The following is an 18,445-nucleotide window of genomic DNA, read 5'->3' on the forward strand; positions in this document are numbered from 1 at the left end:
AAATGCAGTTGGATGTAGATTTTTAGGAATATCTAAAGGATGAATGAGGTGAAGTTTCAAATGGGAATTATGGAGAGCCCAGACAGCTGAAGGCACAACCACCAATGATGGAACAATTTAAACCCGGGATGCTCAATAGGCCAGGATTGGAGGAGCACAGGTCTTGAGAGGGTTGGTGAGATTAGAAATGAGCCTGGACATAAAGGGATTTGTTTTCAATGTTATATTTGGGTCTATATAGGTCAGCAAGTGTAGGGTTGATGGGCGAATGGGATTTTGAGAGTTATAACACAGGCAGCAGAATTTTGAATGACAATTTATTGAGGGTAAAATGTGAAGCCAGTGAACATCAAGAATAGTCACGTTTGGAGATTTTACACACATGAGCTGAGGCAGAGGTGACAGTCGGCAGTCTTGGTGGCAGTAGGTTCTGTGGTTGATAGCTCATTTCTGGATCTAATATGATACCATGGTTGCCATGATGTGGAGTTGCTGACGTTGGACTAGGGTAGGCACAGTAAGTAGTCTCACAACACCAGGTTAAAGTCCAAAAGGCTTATTTGGTAGCATGAGCTTTCGGAGTGCTGTTCCTTCAGTGTGTGCCTTGAGTGCCTCAACTGTTGAAGGTGCAGCGCTCTGAAAGCTTATGCTACCAAATAAACCTGTTGGATTTTAATCTGGTGTTGAGACTACTTACGACACCATGGTTGTGAAGTTAGGAGTACAGCAGCAGCACTTGTTCAGACAATTCTTAATGCAACTAGATCAACTTTTCAATTCTTGTATTTTGGTGAACCAATACTGAAATTGAGGAATTTGAAATTTGGAAAAGCCCCAAAGGAATAAAACCTACAATGACCGGCCTTCTACAGAAAACATCAATGCCCGGAACCGCATGTTCTATTTTTCCCGTCTGGCACATGATTTATTTGTAAAATAAAACATACTTATCAACAAGCTGCAACATCACATGGAAAAACCTTTTAATAGATTTACCTAAAGAGCTTCATATCATATTAAACAAGTAAGTAATTTCAGTGTTTTATTCTTGTAAAACTTCAGATGTTGGAACTCTGAAATAAAAACAACATGCTGAGAATACTCAGATCTGACAAACTGTTAACACTTCTGGTTGATGTCTTCTATTTTCTCCTGAGTATATTTTGATGGCAATTTTTTTTCTTGTCGAAGGGATAGTTATCAATGCTCAAGTCTTGTGATTTTCAAGTATATTGTACCCCATCTCACAATTCAATATAGTTTTCACAAGCCACAAATGTTTGCAGCCCTCTGGTCCAAAGATGGATGTTCCAGTTTTTGGGGCAATGTTATACCTCATGTAATGCTTTTGATTATCCAGTAGGCAGCAGAGTAGAGGCAAAGCCTCTGTTGAATGAAAGTTCAAATGTGTGACACACCCTAGGCTTGGGTTCAAATAGTTTCTGCAATAGTTTTGCCATGATGGTTCCTCAAGTAATTATGAATTTTTACAATAATGGGTTGGGGCTGTGACTGTACAATTCAACTCTGTAGTAGCTTGCTAGTGTAAATTGTAGACTTGCTCGGGTTGAGTTCATTTTATTCAAGTATTAATACTTTTTTTCCCCTCCTCCTGCAGGCTTGTAATCTGTTTCCCAACAGCCTGTGAATGCCTTGGACGCCATTGCTCTCTAGACAAAGATTGTTCGGGACAGATACCCACTTGTTTTGGATGCAAACATCAAATCAGAACTCCCAGGGCCTGCGTGTCTCTCACACTCATTTGTTTTCCTCTTTCAGAAGGTGTCCCCAAGACAATGCTGCTCCTGTGCTTGCCTCTACCTGCAATTCTTTAGGAATTTATCATACCTCTCCAATAGCAGGTGGGCAAGTCCATGTGCCTCCACTGAACTAGCACACTCTGCGTAGTTTTCCCTCTTCCTTAGCTACTTGGGCCAGCTTGTAAAGCGAGATGTTGCGTGCTATCTAACTCTCTGCAAGGATGCCTTTTATAGGTTCTACTGGGCTAACCACAATGTATTACATACAGCCTTTTGGCTTATTGAAGAATGATTTGCGATGATTCCTGTACGTTTATGCACCCTTGCAGATGAAAGTAACAAAAAGATTCTGGTTCATCTTGGTCAGTGGATGTTGGTCTAATTTTGCAGCGCCTGATGTGACAACAGGCTTCAAATATTGCAAAAGGCCATTTGGCCCAACAAGCCCTTGCTGACTCAGCAAAAGCAACTCGCCTAGTTCCACCAATGTTTCTTCATAACCCTTTCTCTTCAGATAATTATCTGTTGAAGATTGCGATTGAATCTACACCACACTCTTGGACAGGGCATTTCAGACCCTAACCACTCAGCTCCCTAAAATGTTTTTCCTCATGTTGCTATTGCTGCTTTTGCCAATCACCTTCAAAGGATGGCCTTTGCTTCTTGATCCTTCCACCAATAGAAACATTCTCTCCTCTGTGCGCATCCCTAGGTGCTGACCAATGCCCTGCTGCTGCTCCTATTCCCTGTGTTCTTGTGTAAGGAATAGCCACATGGACCTGGCATTGGAAGGGAGCTCTGTTACGGTATTCATAAATGAGCACCTTCAGTGGAAAAATAAGAGTAATTAGAGGGACAAAAATTATTCTTGATGAAACTGATTTGCTTGAAACTACTTGCTGGAGCCCATAACTCAACAGTGCAACAACCATGACAACAGGAGCATCTAGGTATCAACAGCAACCACACACCCAAGTCAACAAATAAGGTATCAGCCTTAGTTCAGTGGTAGTACGCTCACCTCACTCCAAAGACTTGAAATAAATGATTTGCATTGATATTGTGTTTTTCTCGAGCACTGAACATCTCAAAGTACTTTACAGCCAATGAAATACTTTTTTAAGTGTAGCTACTAGTGTAACGCATGAAATTAGGCAGCTATTTGTGTGCAGCAAGGTCTGACAAAATCAATATGAGTGTGACCAGATAATCTGTTCTTGTGATGTTGATTGATGGATAAATAAACGCCCGAACATCAAGGATAACTCCCTGCTCTTCATAAATGTCATAGCATCTTTTACATCCAACCGAGCAAGCAGTGGTTAGCACTGCTGCCTCACAGCGCCAGGGACCTGGGTTTGATTCTCGGCTTGGGTCATTGTCTGCACGTTCACCCCGTGTCTGCTTGTGTTTCCTTTGGGTGCTCCAGTTTCTCCCACAGTCCAAAAGACGTGGTGGTTAGGTGCATTGGCCATGCTAAATTCTCCCTCAATGTACCCGAACAGGTGCTGGAGTGTGGCGACTAGGGAATTTTCACAGTAGCTTCATTGTACTGTTAATGTAAGCCTACTTGTGACAAACTTTAAACAGATGGGGTGTCAGTTTTAAATACCTCATCCAAAAGATGGCATCTCCAGCCATGCAGAATTCCCTCAGTAGTGCACTGGAATGTCAGCTTTGATTTCTGTGCTTAAGCCCTGGAGTGGGACTTGAACGCCGAACCCTATAACTCCGAGGCAAGAGTGTTACCAACTGTGTCACATTTGGCACAGTATCTATGCCAGCGCTCCCTTGCAGTGGTAAAAAGGTGCTACCTGTCAAAGGAATCATCCTTCAATTGAGACATTAAGCTAAGGCCCCCTCAGGTGGATGTTAAAAGGTTCCATGCACTAGTTAAAGAAGAACAGGCGACTTCGTGTCAACATTTATCCCTCAACCAACACAAAATGCAAACAATCTTTTAACCATTGCAGTGTTATTTGTGGAACATATTAACTGTTGTGTTCCCTACATAACAACAATGACTGGCCTTCATTAGTTGCAAGGTGCTTTGGGAAGTTTTGAGGTCTTCAAAGAGACAACATAAATGCAAGTTCTTTATTTAAGAAAGTTATATGTCATGATCCATTGTATAGGATCCATACATCACGTTTTGTGCCTTTGTACCCCCAGGGTTACAAAGAAAGTACTGCATTTTATAAGAACATAAGAAATAGGAGCAGGAGTAGGCCATCTAGCCCCTCGAGTCTGCCCCGCCATTCAATAAGATCATGGCTGATCTGATAGTGGTTTAGTTCCATTTACCCGTCCACTCCCCATAACCCTTAATTCCCTTATTGATCAGAAATCTATCTACCTGTGACTTAAACATATTTAATGAGGTAGCCTCCACTGCTTCAATGGGCAGAGAATTCCAGAGATTCACTACCCTCTGAGAGAAGTTCCTCCTCAACTCTCACCTAAACTGACTCCCCCTTATTTTGAGGCTGTCTCCTCTAGTTCTTGTTTCCTTTCTAAGTGGAAAGAATCTCTCTGCCTCTACCCTGTCTAGCCCCTTCATTATCTTATATGTCTCTATAAGATCTCCCCTCAGCCTTCTAAACTCCAACGAGTACAGGCCCAATCTACTCAATCTCTCCGCATAAGCTAACCCCCTCATCTCCGGTATCAACCTGGTGAACATTCTCTGTACTCCCTCCAAGGCCAATACATCCTTCCGCAAATAAGGGGACCAAATTGCACACACTACTCCAGTTGCGGCCTCACCAGTACCTTGTACAATTGCAACAAGACCTCCCTGCTTTTATACTCCATCCCCTTCACGATAAAGGCCAACATTCCATTTGCCTTCTTGATCACCTGCTGCACCTGCAAACTGAGTTTTTGCGATTCATGCACAAGGACCCCCAGGTCCCTCTGCACAGTAGCATGTTGTAATTTTTCACTATTTAAATAATAGTCCATTTTACTATTATTCCTTCCAAAGTGGATAACCTCACACTTGTCAACGTTATACTCCATCTGCCAGATCCTCGCCCACTCACTTAGCCTATCCAAATCTCTCTGCAGACTTTCCGCATCCTCCACGCAATTCGCTTTCCCACTCATCTTTGTATCATCCGCAAACTTTGTTACCCTACACTCGGTACCTTCCTCCAGATCGTCTATGTATATGGTAAACAGTTGAGGCCCCAGCACCGATCCCTGCGGCACGCCACTAGTCACCAACTGCCAATCAGAAAAGCACCCATTTATTCCAACTCTCTGCTTTCTGTTAGATAGCCAATCCTCAATCCACGCTAACACTTTACCCCCAACTCCATGTACCCTAATCTTCTGCAGCAACCTTTTGTGAGGCACCTTATCGAACGCCTTCTGGAAATCCAAAAACACCACATCCACCGGTTCCCCTCTGTCAACCGCACTCGTTACATCTTCATAAAAATCCAGTAAATTCGTAAAACACGACTTTCCCTTCATGAATCCATGCTGCGTCTGCTTGATCAAACCATTTTTTTCCAGGTGTCCTGCTATTTCTTCTTTAATAATGGATTCCAGCAATTTCCCAACTACGGACATTAAGCTAACCGGACTGTAGTTACCCGCCTTTTGTCTACCTTTTTTAAACAGTGGCGTCACATTAGCTGTTTTCCAATCAGCCGGCACTTCCCCAGAGTCCAGCGAATTTTGATAAATTACAACCAACGCATCCACTATTACTTCTGCCATTTCTTTCAGTATCCTGGGATGCATTCCATCCGGGCCCGGGGACTTGTCTACCTTTAGTCCCATTAGCCTACCAAGCACTACCTCTTTAGTAATAGTAATCGTTTTAAGGACCTCACCCCCTACAGTCCCACGACCATCAATTTTCGGTAAGCTATTTGTGTCCTCTACCGTGAAGACCGACACAAAAATCTTGTTTAAGGCCTCCGCCATTTCCTTGTTTCCCATAATTAAATCCCCCTTCTCGTCTTCTAAGGGTCCAACATTTACTTTAGCTACTCTTTTCCTTTTTATATATTTGTAAAAACTTTTACTATCAGTTTTTATATTTTGTGCTAGTTTAGTTTCATAATCTATCTTTCCTTTCTTTATCGCTTTCTTAGTAGTTCTTTGTTGTTTTTTAAAGCCTTCCCAATCTTCTAATTCCCCACTAGTTTTGGCCACTCGGTACGCATCGGTTTTTAATTTAATACTCTCCTTTATTTCCTTAGTTATCCACGGCTGGTTATCCCTTTTCTTACATTCCTTTTTTATCACAGGAATATATTTTTGCTGAGTACTGAGAAAAATCTCCTTAAAAACATGCCACTGTTGCTCAGCTGTCCTGTTATGTAATAAAATGTCCCATAGCACTTTGCTGGAACAATATAAAACAAAATCATTGTGTCTCCTGCCAGCGCAAGATGGCCACCGATACCCATCAAGTCATGCGCACTTGTCTACATGTGCAGAAAACCATTGACAGGTTTTGTCCTTCCAAATTTGGGTTGTGTCAAGGGCCATTTTCAAATTATAAAATACCATACATATAGTATAGAGGACCAGAGGGACCTTAGGGTGCATGTCAATAGGTTCCTGAAGGCAGCAGGACAGGTAAATAAAGTGGTTACAAAGGTATATGGCCTTTATTAGCCAAGGCATTAAATATAAGAGCAGGGAGGTAATGTTGGAGCTGTATAAAACACTTGTTAGGCTACAGCTAGAATACTATGCATTTCTGGTTGCCACACGATAGGAAGAGTGTGAATACACAAGAAAGGGTGCAGAGAAGATTCACCAGGATGTTGCCTGGGCTGGAGCATTTCAGTTATGAAGAGAGGCTGGTTAGGCTGGGGTTGTTTTCCTTGGTGTGGAGATGCTGGCGTTGGACTGGGGTAAACACAGTAAGAAGTCTCACAACACCAGGTTAAAGTCCAACAGGTTTATTTGGTAGCAAACACGGGACACGGTGGACAGAGTACCCTTCGTTGTCCAGTACTTCCCCGGAGCGGAGAAGCTATGACATCTCCTCCGGAGCCTTCAACATGTCATTGATGAAGATGAACATCTCGCCAAGGCCATCCCCACACCCCCACTTCTTGCCTTCAAACAACCGCACAACCTCAAACAGACCATTGTCCGCAGCAAACTACCCAGCCTTCTGGAGAACAGTGACCACGACACCACACAACCCTGCCACAGCAATCTCTGCAAGACGTGCCGGATCATCGACACGGATGCCATCAACTCACGTGAGAACACCATTCACCAGGTACACGGTACATACTCTTGCAACTCAGCCAACATTGTCTACCTGATACGCTGCAGGAAAGGATGTCCCGAGGCATGGTACATTGGGGAAACCATGCAGACGCTACGACAACGGATGAATGAACACCGCTCGATAATCACCAGGCAAGAGTATTCTCTGCCTGTTGGGGAACTCTTCAGCGGTCACAGGCATTCGGCCTCTGATCTTCGGGTAAACGTTCTCCAAGGTGGCCTTCATGACACACGACAGCGCAGAGTCGCTGAGCGGAGACTGATAGCCAAGTTCCGCACACATGAGGACAGCCTCAACCGGGATCTTGGGTTCATGTCACATTATCTGTAACCCCCACGACTTGCCTGGACTTGCAAAATCTCATTAACTGTCCTATCTGGAGACAACACACGTCTCTTTAACCTGTGCTTAATGCTCTCTGCACTCACATTGTCTGTACCTTTAAGACTTGATTAGCTGTAAAGACTCGCATTCCAATCATTATTCTGTAAATTGAGTTTGTGTCTTTATGTGCCCTATTTGTGAACAGATCTCCCACTCAGCTGACGAAGGAGCAGCGCTCCAAAAGCTAGTGGCGTTTGCTACCAAATAAACCTGTTGGACTTTAACCTGGTATTGTGGAACTCTCTGCAATGATGATAGAGACAGGAACCCTCACAGCATTTATCATTATCACGAAAGAGGTAATATTGGGCAAGCTAATGGGGCTAAAGGTAGACAAGTCTCCTGACCCTGATGGAATGCATCCCAGGGTACTAAAAGAGATGGCGGAGGAAATAGCAAATGCACTAGTGGTAATTTACCAAAATTTGCTGAACTCTGGGGTGGTTCCTGCAGATTGGAAAGCAGCAAACGTGACGCCACTGTTTAAAAAAGGAGGTAGACAAAAGGCAGGTAACTATAGGCTGGTTAGCTTAACTTCTGTAGTAGGAAAAATGCTTGAATCTATCATCAAGGAAGAAATAGCGAGACATCTGGATATAAATTGTCCCATTGGTAAGGCGCAGCATGGGTTCATGAAGGGCAGGTCATGTTTGACTAATTTGGTGGAATTCTTTGAGAACATTACATGTGCAGTGGACAATGGGGAACCTGTGGATGTGGTGTATCTGGATTTCCAGAAGGCATTTGACAAGGTGCCGCATCAAAGACTGCTACATAAGATAAAGGTGCACGGTGTTAAGGGTAATGTATTAGCATGGCTAGAGGATTGGTTAACTAACAGAAAGCAAAGAGTGGGGGTAAATGGGTGTTTTTCTAGTTGGCGATCAGAGACTAGTGGTGTGCCTCAGGGTCAGTTGGGACCGCAATTGTTTACGATTCACATAGATGATTTGAAGTTGGGGACCAAGTGTAGTGTGTCAAAATTCGCAGATGACACTAAGGTGGGTGGCAGAGCAAAATGTGCAGAGGACACTGAAAGTCTGCAAAGGGATATAGATAGTCTAAGTGAGTGGGCGAGGGTCTGACAGATGGAGTATAATGTTGGTAAATGTGCGGTCATCCATTTTGGTAGAATAACAGCAAAATGGACTATTCTTCAAATGGTAAAAAATTGCAGCATGCTGCTGTGCAGAGGGACCTGGGTGTCCTTATGCAAGAATCACAAGGAGTTGGTTTGCAGGTGCAGCAGGTAATTAAGAAAGCAAATGGAATTTTGTCCTTCATTGCGAGAGGGATGGAGTTTAAAAACAGTGAAGTTATGTTGCAGCTGTATAAGGTGCTGGTGAGGCCACACCTGGAGTACTGTGTACAGTTTTGCTCTCCTTACTTAAGAAAGGATATACTGGCACTGGAGGGGGTGCAGAGGAGATTCACAACGTTGATTCTGGAGTTGAGAAAGTTGGCTTATGAGGAGAGACTGAGTAGACTGGGGCTATACTCATTGGAATTCAGAAGAATGAGGGGAGATCTTATAGAAACATAAGGTTATGAAGGGAATAGATAAGATAGAAGCAGGAAAGTTGTTTCCACTGGCGGGTGAAACTAGAACTAGCGGGCATGGCCTCAAAATAAGGGGGAGCAGATTTAGGACTAAGTTGAGGAGAAACGTCTTCACACAAAGGATTGTGAATCTGTGGAATTCCCTGCCCAGTGAAGCAGTTGAGGCTACCTCATTGAATGTTTTTAAGGCAAGGATAGATAGATTTTGAACAGTAAAGGAATTAAGGGTTATGGTGAGCAGGCGGGTAAGTGGAGCTGAGTCCACGAAAAGATCAGCCATGATCTTATTGAATGGTGGAGCAGACTTGAGGGGACAGCTGGCCTACTCCTGCTCCTAGTTCTTATGTTCTTATGATCCACCTTAACCGCCTCCTGAGGTCCCCATCACTGATGCCAATTTTCAGCTATGTGAGATCAAGAAATGGCTGAAGGCATTGGATACCGCAAAGGCTACGGATTCCAACAGGAAATACTTCTCAATACTCGTGTTCCAGAACTAGTCTTGTCCCTTTCGAAGTTGGCATTGACCTGGAAATGTGGAAAATTGCTCAGGTATGTCCTGATCACAAAACTGTTCAAATCCAACCAGCCGTTTACTCTCAATCATCAGTAGTGATGGAAGGGGTCATTGACAATGCTATCAAGCAGCATCCTCTCAGCAATAACCTGCTCACTGATACTCAGTAGCCCTGGCAGAGCCCAAACTAACTGGAAGAGCTCGTTACAGCCTTGGTGCAAATATAGACGAAGGAGGAGAGGTAAGAGTGACTGCCCTTGACATCAAGGCAGCTTGACATCGGACTCCTTGATGCCTGTGTGGCATCAAGGAGCCCGAGTGAAACTGGAGTCAATGGGAATCAAAGGGAAAACTCTCTGCTGATTGGAGTCATACTGAGCACAAATGCTTGTGATAGTTGGAGGTCAGTCATCAGGCCCAGGAATCATTGCAGGAATTCTTCAGGGTCGTGTTCTAGGCCCAACCATCTTCAGCTGCTTCATCAATAAGGTCAGAAGTGCAGATGTTTGCTGATGATTGCACAATGTTCAGCACCATTTGCGGCGACTCAGATACTGAAGCAGTCCATGTTCATATGCAGCAAGACCTGCACGCCATTCAGGCTTGGGTTAAATGGCAAGTACATTCACACCCCATAAGTGCCAGGCACTGACCATCTCCAATAAAAGAGAACCTAACCATCTCCTATTAACATTCAATGATATTACCTTTGCTGAATCCCCTCTATCAACATCCTGGGGGGAGGGGGGGGGGGTTATCATTTACCAGAAACTGAACTAGACCAGACCCCATGTTTGCGTGGGTTTCCTCCTACAGTCCAAAGATGTGCGGGTTAGGTTGATTGGCTATGTTAAATTGTCCCTTAGTGTCTCAAGGTGTATAGGTTAGGAAAATTAGCAGGGTAAATATGTGGGTTTATGGGGATAGTGCAGTGGTGAGATACGCTGTTGGACAGTCAGTGCAGACTTGATGGGCCAGATGGCCTCTTTCTGCACTGTAGGGATTCTATGATTAAGAAGCATTTAGATGGGCACTTGAAATGCCATAGCACACAAGGCTATGGACCAAGTGGTGGAAAATGGGATTAGAATCAATAGGCACTTGATGGTTGACGCAGACACGATGGACCAAAGGACCTTGTTCTGAGCCGTGAAACTCTATGATCATTGTATATTGATGTGGCATGATCTATGAAATGAATGGAGAACTGCAGTCATATAATTAAGAAATCAGAATATTAGTAGGTTCCACAGAGACTAGCTGTAGTATAAACCAACGCTAGTCCAGCCTGCAAAACATCCCACAACATTGCACACTTCATACTGCAGAATTTCTCTCTCCAGTTGCCTGATGTAATTTTTTCAACAACAAAACAAAAGAGTAAAATATAGAAAGAACAACCTATAAGTGGAAAATGCTGGATAGATTGAGCAGGTCCTGCAAAATTTATGTAGAAGCTTGGGTTAACAGGTCAGAGCGCTGAACCTTGTCTAGAAGTGAAAGCTAAATCAAAGATTTCTCATCAAAGATATAATTACAGTTAATTTTCCTTTATTTCTGTCCTGGTTGCTGCCTACTCAGTTGCTGCCAATGGTGTCATGGTGTAAACAGCACAACTGCGCATGCATCATATTGGCAGAAAATGCAGTCAAGCATTGATATCACTGAGCCACATAAGGAAATATTAGATCAGATGACCAAAATCTTGATTGAGAAGATAGATTTTAAGAATTGTCTTAAAGGTGGAAAGCAAGGTAAACAGGTGGAAAAGTTGCCGTAGATAATTACAGAACCTAGCACCAAGGCAACAGACAGCAAAGCTTTCAATGGTAGAGTGATTAAAATTGGGATTATTCAAGAGCCAGAGTAAGATGAACACAGGCTATGGAGCTGGAGGAGGTTACTGAGATAGTGAGGAACAATGTCATGGAGGGATTCAAAAAGAAGGATGAGAATCTTAAATCAAAATGTTGCTTGATTATGTTGGGGTACAAGATCTTAAGGTATATTATGAAGTCAGACTAAACCCCAACAATTTGCTATATTGGCATTAATGTGAAGATAAGATGTTTCACTCCAGGCACAATTTTATTAATGCACTAGGGAGCTTTTATCAAAACAAGTGTTATTTAACAACACAGTTTAACTATAACAAAATGAATTAGCTTAACATCTAACAACTGAACAAAACTTTAACATGACAATATACGATTCTTAACTGCTAACATCACTGTCAGTTCCAATTCAAGCCATATTCCTCATATAAAGTTAAACCTCTTTAAAATTAGTTAGCAAAACACAGACATACATGTTTATCTCAGGTTAACAGTCCTAGAACTTTCAGAACACCTCTAGAGAGGGAGAGACATCTGTTTCTTCTGGTAGTCCAAACAGCAACTGCTTGTATTTTTAAAAATAAAACTGAAGCATTATTTCTTCCCTGCAAGCTTAACTCCTCTGATTAAGCACAGGATCCTGTCCCTGTCAATCAACCTAATCAAAACTCTACACTGAAAACCCCACCAGAGGAGACCCAAGTAAACACAAATTCATTAGCTCAGTTTAAAACAAATACTCCAGGTCTAAAATGAGTATTTATCTTGTGCTCTCATCGACCAATTTAAAGGTTTTGCTAGACAAATCGGCACCCTGCAAAACAGATCTGAATTCTAATCATACCCCTTACAAGAAACATGATATACATATATTTCTTAAAGGCACAGTATCATCACAACTCGGAACCAATGTAGGTCAGTGAGCATACAGGGGTGATTATTGGAAAGAACATGATGTGAGTTAGGCCACAAGTAGCAGAGCCTTTCGGTTGACCTCAAGTTTGCGGTGGGTAGAATGGAGGAGACCAGCATTGAAGTGTTTAAGTCTAGAGGCAACTAAAAGGATGGACAAGGGTTTCAGCAGCAAATGAGCTGAAATGGGACAAAGTTAACCATGTTATGGAAGTGGAATGGGCAGTCTTAGTGATGACATGGATATGTCATTGAAAGCTCATATCAGATCAAACATGCCACCAAGGTTGTGGTTTAGGCTCAGGCAGTTGCCAGTGAGGGGATGGAGTTGATAGCCAGGGAACAGTGGTTGGAGCGGAGATTGAAAACAATGTCTTCACGATATCCAATTGGCAGCAATTTTTGTTCATCCAGTACCAAATATCAGACAAGCAGTTTGACCATTTGAGGACATAGAGGAATTGAGCGATGTGGTGGTGAGGTATAGAACTGGACGTTGTCTGTATACATGTGAACACTGGTGATATGTTTTGGATGATGTAGCAGAAGGGCAGCAATGTAGGTGAGACATAGTCAGAGGTAATGGTGAGGGAGCAGGAAGAGAAGCCAAGATTCTCTGACTATGATCAGATAAATGGAACCAGGCATCTAGTCATTTAAAATAGAACCCTCCAAATGATGTGTTTCGCGGTAACATGATTCTTTTTAATGTGAGGTAGAGGTTGACACCATTCGGGGGGGGCGGACCGATTGTTGGGAGGCGGAACCTTTGAGCGGTGTGTGAGTTGTGGGAGGGGGTTTGTTGTGGGTGGGTCGGTAATGGCGGTGCCTGTCTTCCTCTGCTGGGCTCGGGCTCCGCCTCCGCGGGCTGTGGGTATCAGTGGCCGGGCCGCCGTGCAGCCAACAGGACTCTGAAGGAGCAGAGGGCGGGGGATAGCTGGAGAGATGCCGGGGCTGGTGGCCTTTGGCAGGCGCTGGTCTCTGGGCAGCGATGACTTGGTGTTTCCTGGGGCCTTCGAGCTGCTGCTGCGGGTTTTGTGGTGAGTAAGAGTTCAGCCCCCGGGTCCACCAAACCCCCGGCCCCTTCAGGTGGGGGAAGCCAGTGTCCCTCTAAGAGGCTGAAGGCCTCTTTATTCAGCTTAAAATGTGACCTGGTCTCAGTCTTGAGGAAATCAATATATTTCAGTGGATTTTGCTGACTGAATGACCCTTTCAATTTGTGTTGTGGCGCTGTGGACAACATCTATTTCCCATTCTGGGGGCGCTGAGGGAGAATCATCAAGTGACCTGATGGTCCTGCTTCATAGCTGACCAATCGTAACTAATAACAACGGCAACTTGGTTTTATATAATACCTTTATGGTAAAATGTCCCAAGGTGTTTCACAGCAAGGTTATGAAGAAAAAAAATGTTACTGAGCCACACGAGGTATTAGGACAGATGACCAAAAGCAAGGCCAAAGAGTTGGGTTTTAAGTGGGTGGTTTTAAATGACGAGGAAGAGGTAAGGCTGTGTAGAGGTGTAGGGAGGGAATTCCAGAACTTAAAGCTGCCAGTGGTGTGTTAGTGGAAGTGGCGAGTGCACAAGAAGTGAGTATCCTAAACTACAATTTGCCATTTCTGTCTCAAAAACGCAGTTCTTCATTTCAGAAGTAGAAGTTGCAAGCCTGAATGGTCAGCAAAATTGTAATATTTATGGATGATTATGCTAACATCTCTCTTAAAAACTGGAAAAAAGAACGTTGTGACAAATGTATTTATTTAATGATCTGGCCCTTTCATCAGAAGGATAGATAGCTTTCTGCATCGCCTTCACTTTTTCATGAGTTTCAGGCATGATTAGCCCATAACTTCCACTCCCTGTTTAGCAGAACTGGGAGTGAGACAGCACAGTGGTTAATGCTGCTGCCTCAGCACTAGAGACCCGGGTTCGATTCCTAGCTTGGGTCACTGTGTGGAGTTTGATTTGGTTTATTATTGTCACATGTATTAGCATACAGTGAAAAGTATTGTTTTTTGTGCGCTATGCAGACAGAGCAAACTGTTCACAGAGAAGGAAATGAGTGCAGAATTCAGTGTTATAGTCGTAGCTAGGGTGTAGAGAAGGATCAACTTAATGCAAGGTAAGTCCATTCAAAAGTCTGACGGCAGCAGGGAAGAAGTTCCTGAGTCGGTTGGCATGTGACCTCAGACTTTTCTATCTTTTTCCTGATAGAAGAAGGTGGAAGAGAGAATGTCCGGGGTGCGTGGGGTCCTTAATTATGCTGGCTGCTTTGCCAAGGCAGTGGGAAGTGTAGACAGAGTCAATGGATGGGAGGCTGGTTTGCGTGATGGAGTGGGCTGCACTCACGATCTTTTGTAGCTTCTTGCAGTCTTGGGCAGAGCAGGAGCCATACCAAGCTGTGATACAACCAGAAAGAATGCTTTCTATGGTGCATCTGTAAAAGTTGGTGAGAGTCGTAGCTGACATGCCAAATTTCCTTCGTCTTCTGAGAAAGTGGAGGCTTTGGTGGGCTTTCTTAACTATAGTGTCGGCATGGGGGGACCAGGCCAGGTTGTTGGCGATCTGGACACCTAAAAACTTGAAGCTCTTGGCCCTTTCCACTTCATCCCCGTTGGTGTAGACAGGGGCATGTTCTTCTCTACGCTTCCTGAAGTCAATGACAATCTCCTTCATTTTGTTGACATTGAGGGAGAGATTATTGTCGCCGCACCAGTTCACCAGATTCTCTATCTCATTCCTGTACTCTGTCTCATCATTGAGTTCTCCCTCTGTCGACGTGGGTTTCCTCCGGGTGCTCCGGTTTCCTCCCGCAGTCTGAAAGATGTGCTGATTAAATACATTGGCCATGTCGACCCCCTAGCCCTCGATGTCTTGTTACAGATTGACAGTCTTGGGAGTGAGTTGAATGTGATAAGGTGATTGAAAATAATAAAATGGTTGGTTCCTGTCTGTTTTGTTGTAGGGAAAAATCCCTTGTACCAGTGCATTCAAGGAGGTCGAGTCGCAAGGCAAGGTTCAAAGCGTTTTTCTTTATTGTACAATTACTGTGATCCCAGGGAGACCCCCGTAACCAGCTTAGAAACAGTGGCTTGGCCACGTTGATCTCAATGGTTACACATTCGCTCTGGATATTTATAGGAATCCAAATTCGAGCGGGAACATTTGCTTATACATTTTACAATACCTAAAAAGTGGCGGGATTCTTTAATTGCTGCCCTGAAGATTTGGCGGGCAGTTTCGATTCGAACAGATTAACACTAAGAATATGTATCCTATCCGGTCAGGAAGTTCCCTGGTAGACTTTGTCAATTTGCATCTGTATGGTGTGTGTCCGTGTTAATGGGGCTGTCTTTTCTTGCCCCGGTGTTTTAATGTGTTTCCTATTATCCTCTCGATGTGTCCCCTTATCTAAATCGGCCTCCGATGCTTGTGTCTGTATTCTATGCTTGCAAGATTAGATGTTAATGTCATTTTGTCCTGCTGTGTGTAGGGGGATTTAATCTAATCTTTTATTCTTTTTATCCTGGTTTATTAAGTTTCTTTGCCTGCCTTGGCCATTTTATTCCCATAATATTTTATTTACAATACAGTTATGCCATATATCCCACTGCCAGGTCTTGACTCGCAGATATCCCGATCTTCTGGCCAAGGGCCGGTTTAAAATGCAGCTTCGTGCTGTTGCTGGGCAGAATAAGGATCTTTTGTCGGCTTTGAAATTAAAGGTGTCTCAGCTGTGCAGAGCTTCGTGCTGTTGCTGGGCAGAATAAGGATCTTCCATCAAACTTGAATTAAAGGTCTCTCAGCTGTGCAGAGGGGGATTTAAACGAATGTCCATTCGGGCGTTCCCCTCTGCATTGTGGGCATGTTATGAATGGTGCCAATCAGTCCAATAAATGAATATGTTTAATGAGGTGAATATTGATGAGATAATAATAAAAATATGGCTTTGGAAAATGGCCTACTTCAGTTTGATGTTTTCAGTGTCTGAAGTTGTATTCAAAGCACGTTCTGCTTTGTCAGAGGGTGTGGCTTTTGGATAATACGTTAAGAGCTCCCGTGCTGCCGTTTTGAAGAAGAGCAGGGGTGTTCTCCCCAGTGTCCTGGTCAATATTAGTCCCTTAATCAATGTTATTATAAACCGACTATCACATTGCTGCTTGTGGGATCTTGCAATGTGCAAATTTGCCACCAATTTTTCCACATTGTAACATTGAAGACATGTTCAAAAGAGTGCTTCATTGGGTGTACAGTGCTTTGGGATCACCTTAGGGTGTGAAATTTGCAACATCAAATATTTCATTTTAAAGATGATAACTGAAATTCCTGTCTTATTAAATGATACATAGATCCTGCTTTCATGGAGGAGACATATCAGTGTTGGCACCCAGGGAATGGAAGAAGTGTCTATGGGTGTTGAACTTTCAACAGCAGCACTGCCATCATATAAAAATGGTTATAATTTGCAAAGCATTAATATGTTCACCAAGTGTGGAGAGGAGTCAGTAAGCAACAATCCAAAGAGGGCGAGAGTAAAGGTTGAGACTAAAGAAACATGTTAAGGATGTAACACAGAGCAAAAAACAAAATGTCAGCGGAAAAAAATAAAACATAAAGGAAATCTAAGATGAGCAATTTGTAAGATATCGAGGGAAAAGAAATTGAACTTGGAAATGGTGCAGAACCAGGGGAAGTAATTCAAATTTCAAGATTAAATTGATTTGACTTCAGTGACTATGCTACAATTACCATAATGTGGAGATGCCAGCATTGGACTGGGGTGGGGAGAGTAAGAAGTCTCTCAACACCAGGTTAAAGTCCAATAGGATTTGATTTTGAATTATTATTGTCACATGTATTAGCACACAGTGAAAACTATTGTTTCTTGCACACTATACAGACAAGAGCATACCGTCCGTAGTGGAGGAAATGAGAGTGCAGAATGTAGTGTTACAGTCATAGCTAGGGTGTAGAGAAAGATCAACTTAACGCTAGGTAGGTCCATTCAAAAGTCTAATGGCAGCAGGGAAGAAGCTGTTCTTGAGCCGGTTGGTACGTGACCCCAAACTTTTGTATCTTTTTCCCGATAGAAGAAGGTGGACGAGAGAATGTCCAGGGTGACATGGGGTCCTTAATTATGCTGGCTGCTTTGCCAGGGCAGCGGGAAGTGTAGACAGAGTCAATTGATAGGAGGCTGGTTTGCGTGATGGAGTGGGCTACATTCACGACATTTTGTAGTTTCTTGCAGTCTTGGGCAGAGCAGGAGCCATACCAAGCTGTGATACAACCAGAAAGAATGCTTTCTATGGTGCATCTGTAAAAGTTGGTGAGAATCGTAGCTGACATGTCTAATTTCCTTAGTCTTCTGAGAAAGTAGAGGCTTTGGTGGGCTTTCTCAACTATAGTGTCGGCATGGGTATTTATTTGGTATCACGAGCTTTCGGAGAGCTGCTGCTTCACCTGATGAAGGAGCAGCACTCCGAAAGCTCGTGATACCAAATAAGCCTGTTGGACTTTAACCTGGTGTTGGGAGACTACTTACAATTACCATAGGCAGTGAACTATTTGACTATTTTTTAAAAAACTGTGGTGATCTCTGGGGATTTAGTTCTATTCAGTCACCCAATAAATAAGTTCTATGACAGAATGTGCATGTAATTCAACAAGTACTCAGTTTTGTCTGCATTGCCTTGAAATCATTACTTTGTTGCCACCTTGTTGCAGTGGGCAGGTTTAAAGAAGGTCTAATGTCATTTACTAAAGAATGTGTCTGTTATACAGATGCATTGGGAAGCTGACTAACCCCAATATCCCTTTTTGTTTTACAGGTGGATTGGAATCCTGTTTTTGTACTTGACTCATAGAGACCAGTTTGATTGCAAAGGAGGGGGATTCCTCCCGAGTTATCTCACGGTCTTGCTTGTTCTTTTGGCTGCAATTATCTTAGCCCTTTCCGTGATTGTTTCTGTCAGTATGCAAGGTAAATGTTATTCCTTTTCACAAAATAATTGTGCATTTACTGCTTGCTGCATGAGGCTAAAACTGTAAGATATAAATTATTTTGTATGCATTAACTTTTGGGTGATGAATTTGTGGAATAAGTTAGCTTGGAAGAGCAATTAAATGAATTTACAAATGAGGTGAGGTTCGGCACAGAGGTTTAAGCACCAGCCAAGAAGCACAAGAGGTTTAATCAAAATTAAACGAC

General features: G+C 43.2%; 1 protein-coding gene across 1 annotated transcript in view; it reads left to right on the forward strand.

The window, feature by feature from the left end:
• The first annotated feature begins 12,992 nt into the window (after window positions 1-12,992).
• The window catches only part of daglb (diacylglycerol lipase, beta), a 37,099-nt gene continuing 31,646 nt past the window's right edge, over window positions 12,993-18,445 (forward strand). Inside the window, exons 1-2 of the mRNA XM_078240592.1 lie at window positions 12,993-13,277; window positions 18,066-18,217. Of these exons, the coding sequence (XP_078096718.1) occupies window positions 13,183-13,277; window positions 18,066-18,217 (247 nt within the window). The 5' untranslated portion in view covers window positions 12,993-13,182. The remainder of the gene's footprint in view (window positions 13,278-18,065; window positions 18,218-18,445) is intronic.

The sequence above is a fragment of the Mustelus asterias genome, chromosome 23 (assembly GCF_964213995.1).
Source record: "Mustelus asterias chromosome 23, sMusAst1.hap1.1, whole genome shotgun sequence".
NCBI lineage: Eukaryota > Metazoa > Chordata > Chondrichthyes > Carcharhiniformes > Triakidae > Mustelus > Mustelus asterias.